This window comes from Neopelma chrysocephalum, unplaced genomic scaffold (assembly GCF_003984885.1).
Source record: "Neopelma chrysocephalum unplaced genomic scaffold, ASM398488v2 Primary Assembly neopelma1_117, whole genome shotgun sequence".
Classification (NCBI taxonomy): domain Eukaryota; kingdom Metazoa; phylum Chordata; class Aves; order Passeriformes; family Pipridae; genus Neopelma; species Neopelma chrysocephalum.
Window position 1 is genome coordinate 1,128,859 of NW_020897779.1, and position 20,620 is coordinate 1,149,478.

Below are 20,620 nucleotides of genomic sequence, written 5' to 3' on the forward strand. Positions count from 1 at the left end.
ATACAAAGGCTAAACAGACATAAGGAAAACATGCAATCTGACTGCATCAACAGGCCTCTTCTGTTTCAACCAGAATATTCTCTTAAAATGCTTCCAGGTGAAGACTCACTGCCTGGAAAACAATGCACTGGATTTAATTTCATTTTCTTGCTGTCTATTCATGCAACTTTGTTGAACCCTTCAGAAACATGCATCTGACATATTGCACAGTTTTCCTGAAGGATACCCTCTTGGCTGGAAAGTTGGCTTCAGTTTGGTCACTATATTTATACAAAGACATGCTACAACAACCACCAGGGCCACTGAGCATGCTTTCCAAACCACAGTTTGGAAAACTTACAACTTGTGAAAGTTCATGTCCTTCCCAAGCTGTACATATGCAGGGTGAAAGTGAAGGCAGACAAATGGAAGACAAAGACACTCCTCCCCTTCTCCCCTCACCCACCTCAGCAGACTGAGTCACTTACCAAAGTTTAGGAAGACCAGCTTTGCCTGAATAGCAGGGCAAAGTTTTACTAGAAATGGGATGGCTATGTACATTCCCAGCAACCAGATTATTAACTTCCGCAATCGAAACCATAATCCGTATCGCCTGTATAAAAGAAAAAAAAAAGAGAGGAAGACAGGCCTGAATATAGTAGGAATTTTATGGAGTAATTTTGACAATTATCTGTGTGCTTGGTGTATTTGAAAATCTGGTCATTTACTCTTTAAACAAAACCTAATTTTAAACAGTTTATGTAGCCTCAGTTGTTTGAGAGAAGCAGAAGTAACCAAACTACCAGCTGACGATATGCAGCTTAGAAAAAGGGAACAGAAACTCTGTACTGGTTATATTTTAAAGGACTCTGTAACAAGAGCTTTTTTTTTTTCCTGCTCTTTTAACAGATTTCAGGATCTCTAGAATGCATATCACATGACTGTTTCCAAAAAGTAGCCTGATTGTGCTTCCCATTTAAATCACTATTGGTAAGATTTTGTTCAGTTCGATTATCACATACTTTGAGGAACTATGTGCAATAAGACTGATAAAATTAGACATGATTTCATCTATAGACTGGAGCAGACATTCTGCCTTGTCTAGCTGAAAGGGTTTGTACCTCTCAAAGCCCTGAAAAGCAAACCTTTCTAAGTTATAGAACATAATAAATTTCATAATCCACAGCATTATTCTCTACGAGTCCAGAATAAGTTTAGAACAATTGCCCAAAACCTTATTTTCTCTTTGGGCAGTTGGGAAAAATAAGCTACCAAAAAAAACCAACCAACCAACCAACCAACCAAAACCCTCCCCCTCATAAAAAAACCCAAAAAAACCCCACAAACCAACATCAAAAAAAGAAAAAACAAACAAAAAAAAATCAAGTATCACACAGTAGCTAGTAAAGCAATATATCTCAGAATACACTTTATTGCCTCAGAATAACTATCAAATACATACTCATATGTCTATAAATGCACATATGTATACATAAAGGTATACTTGTAATGATCTAGTGGACTAGCACTTCACGTGCAGGAACACTGAGGCTCTCAACTACCCCTGCAATGAAGAACTAAAATTGATGTAAAGCCTTCAGGCAACACAATTTCTTTTGCTTTTCAGCAGACAGTCTTGAGCAAGAATGATGTTTCATGCAGTGAGCAACCAGTTCTCAGTATCAGGAACTGCTGGCAGCTGCATTTGCTCCACACTAGTGCTAAGAGGGTTTGCATGCTGTCAGCTAGTTAAAACTGTCAAATAGAGAGCCTAAACACCTCATTTTTATACATTTTTACAAGAAATGTGAGCCTACAGACAGAACTGGGATGGAAATAGTTTAATCATGCACCAACATTTTCAAAATCTCTATAGCTTTTGTAGTCCTAGGCTAAGGCCAAGACTCTCGGGAACAGGTTTCCAGCACAGCAAAAAGGAAGACATTCCAATCTCCCCCATCCAGCTAAGTTTTTGGCATGATTGCTAGGGTACTCACAGGGAATAGGCTGTCCTCTCATTCATCCAAAACCTGCCTCCATCACACTACTATCTGCCTACAAGTATCTGTCTGTCTCTTCTTACTCAGGAACCACATTCTGGACTTCAGAAACATCTACTATCAAAACTGAGACCCTTTTCTTGACAAGCTGAAGCAACTGCGATTCTCCAAGAGGGGAAAAAAAATATATTACTAAGATGCTGTCAACCAGCTGTGGCTGCAACAAGTGCACATTGAGAAGTTCAACAGATTTTAATAATTGCCACAGCAAACTTGACAACGAAGAGGTAAAGAATGCCACCAAGACTTCCAGTGACATTTCCATACCTCAAGTCCAGTTTCCTGAAGTAGTAATAAAAACAGAAACAGCAAAGGACTTGCAGAAGAAACAGTACAAAACAGGGGCTTTCGAAGAAAGTTAGTGAGTACCAAAACCTCAGACTGACCTACCTCTGCCCCATGGAGAGCAGCAAATAGAGGAGGCAGCGGCAGAGGTCCCAAGTACAGAGCAGTGAGTAATAAGCAACCCAGTCCGTCTATGGCTGTGGTCTTTGAGAGGGGCCCAGCAGATGTAGTCTAGAGCCAGGGTCTGCAGAGCAATCCACCATGAAATGAGGTAAGGTCAGCTAAACACAAATGTGAACCCCAAAACTTTGGGGAAAAAAAACACACAGCATTTTGTTTGGGCTAACCACAGCTGATCACAGCTCTCTACTCTCAGATTAAAGTCAGCTTTCCACAACCACCCACCACTTATTTCCATAGCTGGAACAGGTTTGTCGAAGAGAGAGGGCGGAGATATCACCGAAGGGTAGCTGACATCTAGCTGCTGAGCAACTGGTGTATAACTTAGCTATCTTCAATGAAAAAAGTGTGTCTTTTTGTTAAAACTTTTTGTCTCATTTGGCTAGTTGCTCAGAATTAGCACAACCTTGCCATTTCCCCTCAGCTCACACTTGAGGTGGCTGCCATTACCACCTTCCCACTAAGAACCACAATACAGGTAAGCAGCTAGGCAGGATGGGGCTTTCCAGCAAGTTTTGCTGCCTGAGGCCTAGATCCTGCTGCAGCCAAACAGAGCTCTCCCAGGGGACTTTTGCATATGCCGGGATTTCAGTTCTACAGAATAAAAACTCCACTTGCTCAGAAAGATACCAGAGCCAGATCTAAACTCCTCCAGGCACAACCAGAGCACAACAAAACAGAGGCTCTTCAGATATCTGGGTTGCATAGCACTTCACATGACCCAGCCACAAGTCGGAACCAGGAACAGAAAACACTGAAGACAACATTGTGCAAGTAATGCTGTCAGAGTCCAGGAATGACTGAAGTTTCTCTTTTTTGGAGACTGAACCTAGACATCTCTTTCTTTGCTCTCATGCTCCATGCCAAATGCTAATCAGTAACGTGATATTTACACCTCATCTCCAGGGAGATTTCTACTTAAAATGTAACCAGGGCAAAGCTTCTATCCATCAGACAGCTTCTTTTCTCCTGATAAATCCAAGACAACGTGCTGAAGTACAGACATTATAAAATTATCAGGTAAGTCTTCAGTGAGTAATTTAGCTAAATTAAATTGCTTTTGCTTGGTAGGAAAGCTATTTGAGGAAATAAACACCCTGCAAAAGAAGCTTTTGGTGTGCTCAGGCAAAAGCAGCAGCAACATACTTTTCACCAGAAAACTCGGCTGGTCTTAGTTAGGAAATACAAGTAAGTTAGAAAATAAGCAGCTGCAAACTGAAGCTAATTTATAATATCAGAAATGGATATAAAAGTAATGTCTAAATAAAACCAAAACAACAAAAAACCTCACATAACACAGAACACCCAAGCCCAAGTCACCCCAAAACAAAACAAAATCCCCTGACATCACATTTTCCTCCTTTCATTTACCAAAGGTTTTTGCCCGGCTTCTGGGTTCTGCCCAAATACAGCCAAAATCTGAAGTAGTTTTTGCTTCACACAGGTTTCTGAAGCGGACATGAAAAAATACATTCTCTCTCCAGACATACTTAAATTGACAGAAGGAAGTATTTGCTCTAAGTGTGTGACATCAGAAACAGAAAATTTTTCTGGTAACTTACACCTGGATGAAGGTCCTATATTCTCTCAGAGCAAGCCTATTTTGCATTTGGGCCCAGTATGAGTATCTGGCTGGCAATGAGGAGCTGGGAGTCTTTCATGAGCACTTCTCCTAAGTGTGCTATCTTTGCTCTATCAGCACTAAGGGAACTGCAGGCACAAACACGCTTTGCCTCACCGTGGAAAACAACTCACAAGCTAACATTCAAATACTGCACCATCACACAACAGGGATTTCTAACTGTGGCCCACAATCACAGTCCATCTGCAAAAAGCAATGGAGTCAAGCAAATTTACTATGGGCATCTTTCAAATCACAGTGCTGGTGTTCCCCCCTCCTCTCCAGCAAACTCGGGAGGTTTCATGAAAAGTGTCCAACCACCACACTCCTGTGGCACATTCTGCATCCAGGTTCAGATTAAAATAATTTCCCCTGCAGAATATATAAATCATTTCCGCATCAGAAGTACACCAGAGGAGTTTCCATTAGGATTTCCTTATCAGCTGTGCTACAAGGGTGAAAGGGCAGGCCAAGGGTGAAACAAGAGAAACAAGAGCTGCAGTCAATCAAGAACAATATTTGAGAAACACAGACACATTGCACTTGCAGTACCAAAAGGATCTATAGACAAATGCACATATAGCTCACGTGATCTACCTGGGGCAACCATAAAACAAAACGTGCACAGACACCAGCATATGAAACTATGTTTGTTCAGCAAATGCTGTCACTCTGGCTTGCTCTGGTGTCCCCATCAGCTGTTCAAACTGCAAACTGGCAATGCTCTCCTGGCAGGAATTCAGAGTATGGGATGTGGAAAGCCAAGACCATTTTCATTCTTGGTCAAGCAAGGTACCTCCTGATTATCAGGTAACAAAAGTCAGTTTAAAAGTAGTAGAGGAAAAAGTAAAATAGCATGAATAATGGCAAAACAAGAACACATCCCACCACTTTTCTAACAGAATACATTAAAAAACCTGAATAAAATGAATACATTTGTCCCCTCAGACAAAGATCAAGGGCATAACAATCAGGAGGTATATAAACACACAAACAAAAAATTCAAAAAAATGAGGGTCAAAGGAAATTTAAAGGGCAGGGACAATTTTTGGGAGTAAACAGAGTTGTATCCAAAACAACCTGTTCTACAACCTGGAAACTGCAACTGAGCCTCAAGGCACACAGGGGCATGCAGAAACAACACAGCAGCCATGCTAAGGGCAGGACAGTCCACACATCAAGTCCCTGGAAAGCCCTTCAGCCTTCTTTACTAGCTTTGTTTTTAAACAAGAGACGGTTTCTAGCCCAGGTAGGATCCTGAAGAGCATTCATCTTCCCTTCCTACAGAAAGCTTGGACAGTGGTGTTGCACAGGGCTCCTCCTTCCTGCAGGTCCTGAAGGGTGAAAGGATCACCCAATCTTTCTTTTTTCTCCATACAGGCTACCTGAGCTACCCAATCCAATTAATCTTTTATTTTATTTCATTTGTTCCCTGGACAAAGGGAAAAAACCTATCAGCCTTCCAACTGTGTGAATGTACAGAGGCAGTCTCAGCCTCTGAACAGGAGTTCATAGGCAGTGTGTCTCCTCTCCATTCAGAATTGTTACCAGCAGCTTTTGGACAGTTTGTGCAGTGCCACCCAACAATGTAATTTTCCACTACAAGATTAATATGGGTTCTTTACTCTTCTGGTTTGCTGTAAAACCTGTTTTATGTGCAGTTAAATGCAAATTGAAAAGATGATAACGCCCAAGGGTTTGCCCCCTCCTAGTTTCTATGCACAGTGAACAAAGCTGCATGGGCAAACCGGCAATCACTTGATTCATTTTGAGCTATTTCAGGCACTTTTATACAGAATTCTCCTCAATGAAAAAATCTGCAGCCAAGTCTTAATTCTGCTTCACTGGAGGTACTGTATAGACAAGGAAGGTTGAATTATAGAAAATTCATCCAATCCTGAAAACAGATCTTGATCCATGAAAGCCAGTGGGAACAGTAGTATCTGCCAGAACTCTTAGCATCTGAGCAGTTGATCTCTCCCTTTGGCACTAAGATGCCATTGATAGGATGAGTTCACTGCAAAACAATACAAAGAGAAAAATCAAAAACCCCAAACTCATCTTGCTATTCTAGGGATTAAGCAAACATCTAAAGAAAAAAGTCATAAACCACAATCCTGGAAACAAGACACAAATGTGAAGGCATTGCTCTTTTTATTTTCCTAAATTTGTTTCATAAAACAACTAAAACATCCTGTACAAAAACTGCATGATAATCTGCATCCTCAGAGACTTTTTGTTTCACCCACTTCCTAAAAACTTTCGCTCTTGGAAAGATCTGGAAAATAAGAAAATTAGCTCTACCAGATTCCTTTGTCATCTCTTACAAAAAGGTCTTTAAAATATTGAACCTTTGCTCTTTCTGAAGAAATATTCTAGTCTCTCTCTCAAAAACTAAACTGCAGTATAGTATTGTGCTGGGCTTGGCTGGGGTAGAGTTCATTTTTTCCATAATAGCTAGTATGGGGCTATATTCTGGATTTGTGCTGGAAAGAGTGTTGACAAGGATGTTTCAGTAATTGCTGAGCTTGCAGTGCCTCAAGGCCTTTTCTATCCCACCAGAGAGGAGGCCAAGGGTGCACAAGAAGCTGGGAGGGGACACAGCTGGAACACCTGACTCCAATTGACCAAAGGGATATTCCATACCAGATATTCCAGACAAAAGAATGAAGATACTACATATCACAGGGCCATGCAGAACATACTTTTAGAAGGATAAAGAACTTCACCATTTTTTCAGGCACCCAGCAGTAGAATAAATTGTTACTGCCACACACCACGTCTATGCAGCCTGAAGCTGACAACTGGTTAATGTGGCCACAAAAGGAAGTTCATCCTAGAAAATACTCGATCCTGTATCTGCATCGTAACAGACACATGCAAATACATGTAAAATTAGGTTTCAAATAGATCTTTTTATGGGGATGGTTTAGCAGTTTTGGTAGAAAAGCCTGTCAAAAGATGGAGCCTCGCCTCCAGGACCTTTTCTTTTGGTCGTGGCATTGGCTTACAGAGACTGTACAACCGCTGCCTTAGACATATTCCTCTTCAGCAATGTCCTTTCCCTCCCTTTTTGCAAACTGTCTATTCCCAAGATCCTTCCTGAGGCTTCATTTTAGCCCCAAAACACACTGTTGCCTACAAAGCATCTCCTTTTGGCTGGGGTAAGAGTTTCAGGCATATTGTTCCAACTGTCTGAATACAGATGAGGTTTGAAACTTTAAGCTCCCAAATTCCCCCACAGTCTACCACTTCATTACCTAGTTGCTCTCTTACAGCCCAGACTCTCACAAACTGCTTCTCTGCCTCCTTCTGATTAATATCAAGGGATTAACCATTAACTTAAAACAATAAAGAGCAAGAAGGAAGCCATGTAGCCAGTCATTTGCAAGAACTCGGGTCTGTCTCCAAGAGATATAACTGCAAAGTAAAGGAAGGCATCTCAATTAATCGAGTTTTTCAGGAGAGGCCATCAAGCTCCAGCTTTGAGACCTTCATAACCACATTTCAGATTGCAGAAGAGGGAAAGATCTTGGGTAGGACCTGCAAGAATCTAGACCGTGGTGCATCAAGTGGGGGAAATGTGGCATCAGTATTCAGGGTAAGTGGAAGGCACTGCAGATCAGTCAGTCGATAGCAACGAAATGCCAGTGAAGGTCATGCCAGGACTCAGAGCACAGCAGGAAAAGAAAAAAATTAAGCCCATAAAGTGAGGGAAAGGCAAGTCAGTGTACAGCATTAATGAGCAGAAATAATAGAGCAGCCTGCAGGTAATATATGGGTCTTTGTCAACGAAACACTGCAAAAAGCAGAGCAGGTGAAACAAGGCAGGGAAAAGCTCACACAAGCATTTACACACCCCACAGGACAGGGACATGGGACATCTAACTTTTTCCCCATCAAGCACCCAATACCTTCCTAATGCTCGGGCTCTCCTCGACAGAACCATCAACTAAAATGACTACCCCAAAGGGCAGTAATAAAGTCATTTGTCTGATTAAATAACTGTAAGCATTGGCAATTCCTTTGAAGGACAGGAGCTTGGAACATTAGTCTTGATAATTTACATTCCAATTGCGTGAAATCTACATATGTGTCATGCACCAGGAGACAAGAATGGGCCGAACATTTGGCAACACAGCACCGACTTATTTAAAATGTATACTTGCAGCATGGTCTAAGCAGCAATTACTGTTACTTCTCAATGCTTGGATAAAACGGTATTAGCATTAGTGTGAATTGTGCGACAAGATAAACCTGAAAGCTACATTTTAAAAAGAAAGGAGCAGATGCTACCGTTATTTTAAGTAGTAGCAAACAATGAATAATTAAACCCTAGGCAATTGAACAATTGACTTCTGGGACAGAAGGGCAGGCTTGGGGATTAGGGTTTTAAGGTTGTTGACTTTTCTTGAACGCATCTTCTGCAGCAGCCGCCTAGTTTGTGCCAGAACCCTTCCAGTATGAACTGCGTGTTTAAATTCTAAGAACATACTTTCTCCAGCAATACTGCTGACACTAATCAAATCTGAAGTCACCCACACTAGATTTTAGTCAAGCTTGGCATTAGATACTACTGTGGTGCAAGTACACTCCCTCCACAGTGTTTACCAAATTTTTAAGTTTTCTACTCATTTCACAGCTGACAGCTGGTTTATATTAAAGGCACAGCCCTCTCACTATTCCATGAGCCAGGGAATGCGAAGCTGTCTGCAAACGAAAGAGGAAAAAACAGAACATAAACACCAAAAGACTGAGACAGCACCGGAAGTGCAAAACAAAAGCTTGAGATCAGACAAGTCTGATTTTTATTGAAGTGATACAGTTCATTTCTTTCTACCACACTTGCCTTCATGAGGAACAGTATGAAGGTGCACAAGCAAAGGTTCAAGAGCAGAACTAGTCCAGACACATAATACTCCACCACAGTTCCTAACTTGCATTTGAAGTAAAGCCACTTGCCTGCTGAATGCATACCATAACTGAGGTATCACAGTACGGCAGAGCCAATTCCCTTACCACCACTTACAACTTCTTAACATGCTGTAAATCTGACAGATTTGCATGCATGTGTTAACCCTGCAGCAACAAGAAGAATCCAGAGTCAGCCTTTGTTCTTGTGGATACATGTGTATGAACAGATCCATATTTCCAAGCTGCACAACTCTGTGAACACGAAATCTTTTCACACCAACAGTTCTTGTGAGACAGCCACCAGCCACACAGCTTCAGAATTATCAATACTAGCAGGCTCTCTGGCTCTGGCTTTCATCTAAACCGTCTGATTCATTTGTGTATTGTAGACCTTTTTCCTTTTAAATATATGAAAATGGCCATCTTATACTTTCCAGCTGAGAAAGCTCTACTTTTGCTGGCAGAGACCAGAAGCCATTCCTTCTCGGAAGCCTGAAGAAAAAGAATGCTCTTGTGTTAGCAGCGATACTGCCACCTTTTAGATTCAGAACACATCGTTAGCAATACATTTTGATTACAATAGACCAACAGTTCCCTGTTAGAAGCATACAAGCAAACAAGGACATTAAACAATGCCAAAACATTATATATGCTGACTGTTAGCTCAGCACAGTTACGTTCAGTTGGCAGTCACAGTGCCCCCTGTAATTGTGACCCGTTTAAAAAGGGAGGCTTAACAAACAGAGCATGGCCATAAAGCAACAGCCGTGGTTAAAGAACAGATGTATGAACGGATACAATAACCACTGTCAGCCTCTGACATACCTTGAGCATGGGGTTATTTTGCATACAGTCAGGCAGATTAATCTGTTTCTGCATTCATCTGTGATTTATTCAGGGATTCCAGCTTTAGCTATCATTTTGTTCAGGAAAGAACTCCAAAATAACAAAGGCTTAAAAAATTAATGACAATTAAAACCAAAGCCTTTCCTAATACTACAAAACCTTGAAGAGTCAAGCCAGAAAACACACACTCCAAAAGGCGAAAAGCAGGTGTTGGAGTTGTTACTTAACTGCAGGGAAACGAAACATTTTCCAGGACTGTATATCAGCCTGCCACAAAGTTTGACATGAAATGCGGTCCCTACTCTGTCAGTAAAAGGGGAAAACAATGCTTTACAAAGGACAGTACAAAGCTATTGGACACTGAAAGAAAAGGTTAGTCACTGCATTTCTGCTGGATTTGCAAGAAGAGAATGGGCTATTTCCAATGATTGTGTCCAGTTCAGAGTTTTCATATTCAGCAATATAAAACTGGCATTGTCAGCTTTATTCTTGCTTCCTCAAGCTGCTCTGAAACAAACCAAAACTTTACAAAAAGTGAGATAGGACTGCTTTAAGGCAGAAAATAGTGCCAGGCTTCCCTTCCTGAGGATGCCAAGGAAGTCTTAAAATCTACTAAGTTCTTAAGCACCTTAAACATACTTTGCTCCAGGAACAAGGATGCTGCAACCTGGAGGCCCTGATTCCAAAGCCCCAGTTACATCATCCCCATTTGTGTAGGCTCCTCTGTCTCAGAAAAGTCACCCCAGGGAAGCTTTACTGTCAGGGGAAGGGAAACCAGGCTCTAGACAGGGTAAATGCATTTTCTGTTCTCTGAGCTTGCACAATCCCACTGAAGAGTACCCTTCCAAGAGGGTATTTTTTCAGTTATGCTGAAAGAACTTCACCTGAAGTCTTGTGTTCTGCACATCTTTAGTAGCAAGGGAGATGAGGCTCCACAAAACTTCATTTCCCTTATTATTCAACACTAATCTCTTTTGCAAGAGGAATTAACAACCATTTTAAGTGGGTACAAATTTTATTTCAATATAACTATTCGTGTTCAGAAGAACAGCACAGGTGCTACAGGAAAGAATATTTAAAATCTTAGCTACCCTTCTATGCCTGATGTACAAGAAGCATACTACAAGAGAAGGGTAGGGCCCACATTTTGGCCTACACATCGGTTCTTTTCAGAGACTGAGAAAGAACACCAGCTCTCACTGTTCACACATCACCCATACTAAAACACAAGAGGGAGGTACCCGAACACCATCATCTCTTCCCAAGCATGATATGAGGCAAAAAATCCAGACTTAAGAGATGTTAAAAGAACAACTCTGTATTCTGTTATCTGTGCTTAAGGCCATTCAGCATCCAGACATGGGAGTTATTAAAAAAAAAAAAATTAAACTGGTCAGTCAACTGGCAGGGAAGATTTTTCTTCTTATTTTTTAAATAAAATCCAGAAGGACTGAACTACTTACACTACTCAATCCAACATGCCATCCACTATAAGGTTTTGCTTTAGCTATTTGCTAGATTCAGAAGGAACTTTGATGCCAGGGTTTTCCTCTTTTGATACCTAAAATTCTCTTTCTGTGTTTTGATAGATTCTTTTGAACAAGCAGAGGGCAGCTGTGGGACTTATCTCAAATATTTTCAAGTGTTTGTGTTTCGGAAGTCAATTTTCTAGTCTAACAATCTTTTCTATAGATCTACTACTCAGTAAGAGTTACAATGTTGAAATAAATCTGGGTTAAATAAACACTTTGATTTGGAAAGTAAACAGTCATGATTCCTGTTAGCTCAGTGAATGATCAAGACACTTAATAGAGTCTAAAATTAGGAGATTTTGCTTGCAAGTCTAAACTGCCTTCAATAAGAATGAGGCTGATTTCTGAAGCTAATTGTTGCACTGTTTCACCAACACTTAACTGCTTTGAGAGAGAGAGATGCATACCAGCAAAACAAAAGTGCACAGCCTAGATGGCAGCCTTACTGCTTGGACAGGGAATACTCGTTGACACATGACAGCTTGCAGAGGTGACTTACCTAGAACAGCTTAAACCTTTGCCACCATTCCTGTCCCACAGTTACAACCCCTATCCTCTCCTCCGCCATCCTGCCTTATGTCCAGCTACATTTAACTTGGGTCCTGGTGACCTTTTCACTATTTGACCAGCTGCCTCAGGCTGCTGGCTGCCCTATTCATCAGCCCTCATTGACCCCCTCCTCCTCTCAGTTTTACCAACAGTAACTGTCTCATCCTTGGGATGGTTGATATACGAAATTATACATCCTTGAACCTAAGCATCAATTCCACAATAACTCCCCAGTTGTTTCTCTCTCCATTGAGCCAATTTTCAATAGAGATAACATGCTCTCCATTAGCAACACAAGCCCTTTCAACATAATAAACTACGGGATAAAGTCAAGTGCTTTGGCAAAACAATTTTACCACTGATACTTTCATCAATCAGGCTGTAATCTTGACAAACCTGTCACATTTTACATTGTCCTTCCACAGGACAGATCTACTTTCATTAGTGTATAAATTTAGCTGCTAAATCTTCTTCCACTGAATTTCAAATTAATTCGTACAATTTAAATTGCACAGACTCCACCTCAGGCTAATACCTTTAAAGTCCCCTAGGTTTCCTGTTACCCTTTTAATACAGCAGAAGTACTTTCTTTTAATCTTCTTCTGGTACTGATTCAGTCACAGCTACATTAACATACTGCTCTCACGTTACAGCCTTAGTGAATCTTTCTTGCTTGCAGTCAACTCGCTCCTGATGTCAGAAGCTGGCCACTACTGTAACACCAACAACACGACACAGTGAGTTTCCAAAACGAAGGTTTTTTAGGGGAATTGCTGTAGAAGCCTATTTGCTAATTTCACATCCTGGCATGATTACCAAAATAATCTGACCTGCCCTTCAGGCCTGGGAAGATTAAGTAACTTAGCTGTAGCCTCCTAAGCAGGTTCCTTTCAAAGGAATCCAGACTCAGCAGGCAGTACTCTTCATCTACAAGGGAAGTCCTGCTTGGGTGTTCCAGGCCTCTTACACATACTGCAAAAGTAGATTCTGGAGAGGAAATGATGCCACTATCATTAGTTTTAATGAAAACACCACAATGTTGTTTTCACCAGAAAGAAACACATATACATTGCATCCTAGAGAAAACCCACACACTCACTGCGATGACCTGTGACTGCATTTGCAGAGAACTAGATTCCTGGCTCAGCAACCACATGTCATTTATAGCATAAAAGGAGGTGGTCACTTAAGCAGAAAGGACAGAAAAGAATGTGGCAACACTGAGAAGACCCTCATCTCCACAGACATCTTCACTCCAGATGTGACTAGTAAGTCCCATTGGTCTCAGGAGTTACCCAGAACCACCTGTATGTTGGGAAGTTTAGGTATACTCAAACAAGCAGAGGTCTGCAATTCATACAGCTCCTAAGTAGAAAAGGACTTTACAGAATTACAAAGTGGTAGCAGTTAGTAACACCACAGTTATTATTAATTCAGACATAAGCCATCAAAGCAGAGAAACTGAACCCAGGGGCAAGCATGATGTCAGAAATACGGCACCGCAATGAAATTAGGAGTTCAAGGAGATCAACTCAAAACTAGAGGGCAAACTCTCTTCAGCCTCAACAAGCCTGCCTGAGCAGAGTTTTCCATGAGAAATATGAGGACTTGGGAAAACTGCTCAGAAACTAGAAGACATAATATAGATCAGATGCAGCAGAAAAAATGCTGTGCTCTATTACAGAAAATCTAGAGAGGCTCATGGGAACATTGGATCCAAGGAAAGAAATTTTAGATCATACAAACAGGCCTGCAGGAGGGTAATAGGAGTTTCAAGAGATGCTTCAGAGAGTAAACCATGCCTGTTTAACCCAAACCCTCACCCCCAAAGTCAGTGATAAAAATGGTGAAAAAAAGATAGGCTTTAACAGTAACACCCTGAGGCACAGAACTGCTACACGTCAACACGGTGGCTTCACAAATCCATAAGTCCTAAAAAAAATAATCCAAAATAAAGAAAAACTTATAACTCCCCACATTGCAGGTAGTATTACTATTTTTGCTGAATGAATTATATGTCTTTAAGAAAGAGTGGGGAGAAGATGAGCACAAGAAAAGAGAATCAGAGAATTATAATGTCTGCAAAGGCTGAATAAACTGGGAAGATGATGCAGAGAATGAACACCTAATGCCCCAAACTGATAACCTGGGAGCAATTCAGAGACACTTGCTTAGCCATAAGCTGAGAAAATGGCTGACAACACACAAGACAAACCAGGATGCACAGCTACTTAGATACCATTCAAATAAACAAGAAAAAAAAGGCAGACAGATACATGTGGAAGTAATTACACAACCCCACTTTGACATATCTGAGCAAAATATTACTGTGCATCTTCTTCAAGAGAACTGTAACAAAAAAAACAAAACAAAAACCAAAACCAAACAAAATAAAACCCCACCACCCTACACACTAAAAAAAAAAAAATCCCCACACAGAGCAAGCTGCTTTTACATATATTACACAAAGGAGATGTGATTCAACCCGTAGTTACTATGAAAGAAAGCACAGGCAAGTGACTTTCACAGCTCCTTTGTGAACTCTTCTCAAGAACAACTATCTAGAATGACTGAAATAGCTGAAGTTATCCAGTAGGAATGTGGAATTGGTGAAAAAGCTACATGACTAATTAAATGTCTCTATACAAGCAGCACCTTCCTCCTTGGAGAGCACTAACAAGTAACTGGTTCAACCAGAAGACAGCAATCAAAAGAGACAATAGCACAAAACTCACTTAAGAAAAAAAAATCTTAAGAAATATATTGATGAAAATTTGCAGGAGATCAATTCAAATATTTGTCATCTCTGCTACAATGACCAGACTGGAATAATCATAAAAGACCATGCAAATGCTTCTAAACAAAGTAATATCAGGAAAAAGGAAGCTAGGCCTAGACATATAAGGCAGGGGTGGCAGGGGGACACATAACAGAGATGGTTGAGTTCTCTGTCAGAGGAAAGACACTGCTGGTTAAAGCCAAAGAGACATGGGAAAACATGAAGCACTTTGGTTGCTGGGGCAGGATGGCACCAAGGGTCACCACACATCGCATTTGACGTGCCTGGGCACAGCTGCATCAGAGGGAAAGACACAAGCATGATGCTGCAGCTTCTTGTCTTCAGCACCTCCCTGTATTTTCATAAAATACCCAGGAAACAGTACTGTAAAAGCAATCTTTTGCCTTTCAAGAGAAAGCACTGCACACAACAAACAAGAACAAGGGTGACTATGGTGTAACTGAAACTACACCAAATTGCAATGTCAGTCAAAAAGTACCTAGCTTGTGGGATACACAGGCTGACCAGCCAGCAGAAGGGGCCCAAAAACACACATTGCAGGGGCCTGTGCCAGCAACACGAGGCCTCTAGAAGCAAAGGTAGCAGGGATAACCGAAGAGAGCCTGAGGGACAGCAGGCTTCTCTAGCAAGGCAGAAGACAGAAGTATCAAGTAACATAGCTTACACACATGAGATTTGCAGTGCTCCACTTCTTCACAGCACGGAGAGAGACAGAAACAAGTTCTAACATCTGTAGCAAGCATTTGTAGGAGAATAGGGAATGGCAAAATTCATACTTCAGATCTTTAGTTTGACTATTGACTGGGATTAATGAGGATCATATAAGGCCTAGGTCACAGAAATGAAGGGTAACATGCATGTGACCATTTATCACCAGGATCAGGGTTCAGCAGAAATGAGATAGAAGAATTTGCTTTGGTATCAAAGCTCACTTATTTCCATTATTCTCTGTGCTCCCACATAAAGGTTTTCTATATCTACAGCTGCTCAAACACATTTCCCCAGATCATCACAGCCACTAACCACAAAAATGAGTCACAGAAAGTACCCAAAACACAATGCTACCTTAATAACCATCTAACAGTTAAACACTGTCACCTGGAAAATGCCTCATAACAAAGATATTAGAGGAATGCCATCCACATAAAACACACATAGCAGGAACAGCAGGCACTGCCTGGTGCTTCTTTAGTGCTGCATTACTGCATTTAATAATTTCAGATAAAACAGCTCCTTTAAAAAAAAAAAATCATTCACAGACTTTTAAAGGAGTTACTAGTAAAGTGCTTAGGTAACCATCATATTAGATCTTACTGCTATCTATGGAAGAAAAATGGAAATACCTACATTTTTCCTTTCTTTTTGTAAACCACTTAAGAAAAGCCACATTGACTACAGTATGCACTAGCCAAAGCCACATAAATGTTATTTATCAGATATCCATCTCTGTTACACTTAGAAGCGCACGCGCACACACTTTCTGTTACAGAGTCGTTGCCAGTCACAATGCACAGCCACCTCTTCAGAATGAGTTTCAGCTCCTGGATGAATGAGCACATTGTGATGGTATGACCGAACTGAAACTGAGGGGCAAACACAGTGCTGGTAAAATTCAAAAATACTGTGGCACGAATAAGCTGCTGCTGCTGGTAAACCAATAGTGTATTCTGTAAACATCACTTACGTTTACAGTTATGGTGCTATTCAGCCTTTGTTGAGAAGCTGGATGTGAACAGGAAGAGCCATACTGGGAAAGTGCAGACCCTAGCTCTGCTGCTGCTCCACAGCCCTGGTCACTGCTGCAGTTACAGACACAGCTGCCTCTGCAGCCCCCCGTGCTCCCAACTCAGGGGATCTGCCACATGATCGGCCCTTGGCTGCAGAACTACACAGCCACTCCACGCTACTGTGGGGTTGGTTTGCTTTTCTAACCAGTGGTTTGTATCACTTACAAATAAAAGATGGAAACACACATGCTGAAGCCAAATATATACACTGTTTTCCCAAGTCTGCAGAGACTAAAGAACAGCAATATGAAATGCAGACAGCCCCAATTCCCCTTTAACATAGAATTCACAGCCACCAGAAGTGTTGATTTTAACTATTTCACCAAGGAGCATGCTGCTAAGAATAGTCTGCTGTTGTACAAATCCCCAGTTTCAGATATTATGCCACCTCCACCATCCCAGCAACCTCACACCAGAGTTTTCACCTCCTTACAGCTCTTGCAAGCTGGGGAGTAAAACTGATGTAACACACTGAAAGCAACAACAAACACTACTTTTATATCCAGCGGTATAAGGAACACCGCAATAACAGCATGACTTTGCATATTAAAATACGAGGAGCTAGATGGTCATACAGCAACTTGTTGGCCACATAAAAGTGACCACAGCCAGGATAGCCGCCAAGGGAGATCCCCCTGTACTCGTACTCTCCTCATGTTCTTCCTTAAACACTCACTGCAGCCTGCTGCCAAAGGTAGGATACAGAGCTAGAAAGCTTCTGATCTGACTCAGGGTGGTTGTTCCGGACAAGAACCTTCTCTCTGGGCATCATACCTTCTTCTGCCTGGACCTCCCATTCCTACATGTTCAGATTCACAGTCCAGCAGTGCATTTATCATCCTGTAGAAAACATAACTGGAAGGTATTGGCAGACATAGAAACCTTGCCTGCAAACCACTGTCTGAAGGCTCACAAAGTGAGGAAGTCAAAAAAGGCCACTGAAAGTCAGTAAGAAAGGCAGACAACACAGGACAGCATGAAAGAAAAATGTGGAAAAGCAAAAGGAGAAGCAAGTTTCAAACAAATAAGGTTTTCCTGCAATGTCGCAAGTTTGAGAAACACTTCTGTGTGGAATACAGTACATGACACGGAAAGAATAAAAAAAAAAAAAAAAGGCCAAAACCCATGAAAACCCACTTAGGACTTCAGGAATTTCTGAAACAGGCATCAAAGGCTGAACATGGAGAAAAATGAAGAGAACTTGCCTGTTGACCACTTTCAAACGCGTAAATGGAGAAATAAATACAAGAAAATTTTTCACAGATAGGATGCGCTTTCCCCGCTTTAAGCTTGGCCTTCACAATACAGCTGCGCTGTGTCTGGTAACCACAAGGCACCTGCTGTTAGACCAAGCCGACACCTGCGCTATGTTCTCTTCGGGCTTGCTCAATGCTCTTTATCGACAGAGCATTTCCACTTGAGTAAAAAGTACCTGAACGCCATTCAGAATGCTGAAGAAGTTAGCAAGCCATCATTTGATTGCCACTGGTCTAGAAATTATCCACTTGCACAAATGGAATAGATATGCCAAATTTTTAAATGTCATAAAAGCAAAGCACTCTGATCCATTGCACAGTCATGAAAACTGAGATCAACCCAGCATCATTTTCAATTACCAAAAGCTTGTCATAACATGAACAGAGCACTGACAGCATCCCAAAGGTTTACCTCCAGGGCATAAAATTGAATAGCTATCACCCAATAAAAGAAATCACATTTTAAAGCCTCTGACTTTGAACACAACAAATATCGATGTCACAAACAGGAAAGAGTTCTTTTCAAGCGTTAATTTTGTCTAAGAGAACAGAAAAATTCTCAGAAAATTTACCAGAAAAATATCCACAATGCCTTATTTTCTAGAAATCTAGCCATAAGCGCCTTTTTTTTTTTACTCAGGCTGTCGTATTGCTGAAGCACAGCAATTTGGCTTTAGCTATCCAAACCACACAGCTATTTTGATCATTACATATTCTTCACGCTTTCAAAACACAAAGATCAGCACTATACTGGTGTAGGTGAAAGTAAACGGCTGTGTCTTTTCCTCATGAGCCCTCTGCAAATGTGAGTCGGTCTTCATGGTGTATTGCATCCCCCCAAAATCTTTCACAATGAAGGTTCCAGGTGATAACCATCTTCTATTGTTACAAAATCTTTAGAGAGGTGCACGAACATTTTCCCAGCATAAATACGTACAAAACATTTAAAACGTTAACGCAGCTAGCAAAAAGCCACTCTTTTCAACGGTGTCATCCATATAAGCTTTTCCTACGGACCTCTAAATCTGACTCATTTATAGGAAAGAGATCACTTTGACAGCCACCAGTTTCTTCCAAAAACACAGACATCCTACCTGCAGGGCCCTGCATACGCTCTCTGATGGAGAGGATTCAGTGCTAGCCATTTTTTCAGGAAAACGCCTGCCTGTACCGAAGGGGGCCGGACGAAGCAGCGCTCAGGTACGAACACTAAACCCTTCCATCCTTTGCTGGCTAGGGCTGGGTCCGCAGGTCCCGCTGCCGCCCCACTCTCTGATCAGTTCTTTGCACCGAGAACTGGAAGGCATCGGGGGGCCGACACCTGCTCCCCTGGCACACGACAGCCAGGGAAGGCGGACCGAAGTGGGGGACATCCTGATCGCCCATGTACCTGTCCGCCAGGCAGGGCCCCTCGGCCGGGAGGGCGGGGGGCAGTAGCCCTTCCACTCTCTTCGCAAAACACAGCCCCGCTGCGGCCCCGCTCCCCGGCAGGTTGCCGGTGCGTCCGCCGGCAGCGGGCAGACGGTGACGCGGGGATAACAAAGCCCGACGGACGGATCGCGGCGGCGGCGGCGCTCACCTGCCCAGCGGTCGCTTCATGCCCTCGGCGGCGGCGGCGGCAGGCAGGCGCAGGCTGTGCCTTAGGCTGCAGCCCCTGTCGAGGGGCCCGGGCACAGCAGCAGCAGCAGCGGCGGCGGCGGCGCGCTCATGCTCCACCGTGACCGACTCGTTGCGTTTCCTCATGCCGGGGCGGGGGCGGCAGCCGCGGCGGCGGAGACGGCGGGAGCGGAGCGGGGCCGCGCACACGCGCCGCGCGCCCAGCCTGGCCCTGTGGCCACGCCCCGCGCCACGCCCCGCCGGCGGCCTCGCCAATCCCCGCCTCCGGCCGCGCCCCGAGCCACGCCCCACCGGCTGCCCCGCCAATCCCCGCCTCCGGCACGGGCTCGCCTGCCAGCACCTCGGAGCGAGCGCGGCGCCATCTCTACTGAGGGCATGGGCGCCGGCCGCCATTTCGTTGTCGGCCGGGGCGGGGCCCCGCTGCCCCTGAGGCCGCTCGGGGCGGGGCGGGGCGGCACTGCTCGCAACGGGAGCTTGCGTCTGCCAATGAAAGATTCCCCCACACCTGGTCCGCAGGGGCCTGGAGGGGCTGTGAGACCCTGCCCGGGGCGCAGGGTCAAGCGGCAGTACACACCTGGACACGGAGAAACGGCACGGCTGACACAAGGATGCCCGGAGAGGCAGAGCGAGCCGTAGCCCCCGTTGTTAGGGTCGGCAGTGGGAGCAGGAACGAAGCTCCGTGATGGCACAGATAATCATAGCCTTGGTCCCTGAACTGTCAGAGATCATCTCCTTCCACTGTTTTGTCTTCTAAAACTTTCTGTGAAGCGGAAGGCAGCAGTATCAAACTCGCAGGTGTGATTTCCAACTCCCATTTGGCTCTGTAGCTTTCGGGTCAGAAAGGTGGGAGGGTATCATACATTGGAAAGCACGTCCTCATCTACTTTATGCCTACAGAGGCATACAGGCAAGGCAAGGAACTTACAGAGCTCCCCTACCAGTGTGGGTGTTGCAAAATATGGAATATGTAAAAATTTTGTTAAGAAAGGATGTTCTTTGATGTTTGATATTTGTATACTTTCAAGCCTAATCAGCAAGAAAGGAGATTTAATCCATGAAAGAGATAGGCAGCTAACAAGCAAGCTCTAAGGTGTTAGAAAAACAAATTAATTGCCTTATTAAAGTTGAGGGCTTGACACGCTTCAATGATCTCAGACCTAGGGGGAGATTAACAAAGGATACCCACTGGTAGTG

At 43.0% G+C, this 20,620-nt stretch overlaps 1 protein-coding gene across 1 annotated transcript in view; it reads right to left on the reverse strand.

Moving 5' to 3' along the window:
* ABHD12 (abhydrolase domain containing 12) overlaps positions 1 to 19,591 on the reverse strand; it is a 37,689-nt gene extending 18,098 nt beyond the window's left edge. The window contains exons 1-2 of the mRNA XM_027696956.1: positions 19,389 to 19,591; positions 468 to 592 (exon numbers count right to left, since the gene is read on the reverse strand). Of these exons, the coding sequence (XP_027552757.1) occupies positions 468 to 592; positions 19,389 to 19,552 (289 nt within the window). The 5' untranslated portion in view covers positions 19,553 to 19,591. The remainder of the gene's footprint in view (positions 1 to 467; positions 593 to 19,388) is intronic.
* Positions 19,592 to 20,620: the final 1,029 nt, after the last annotated feature.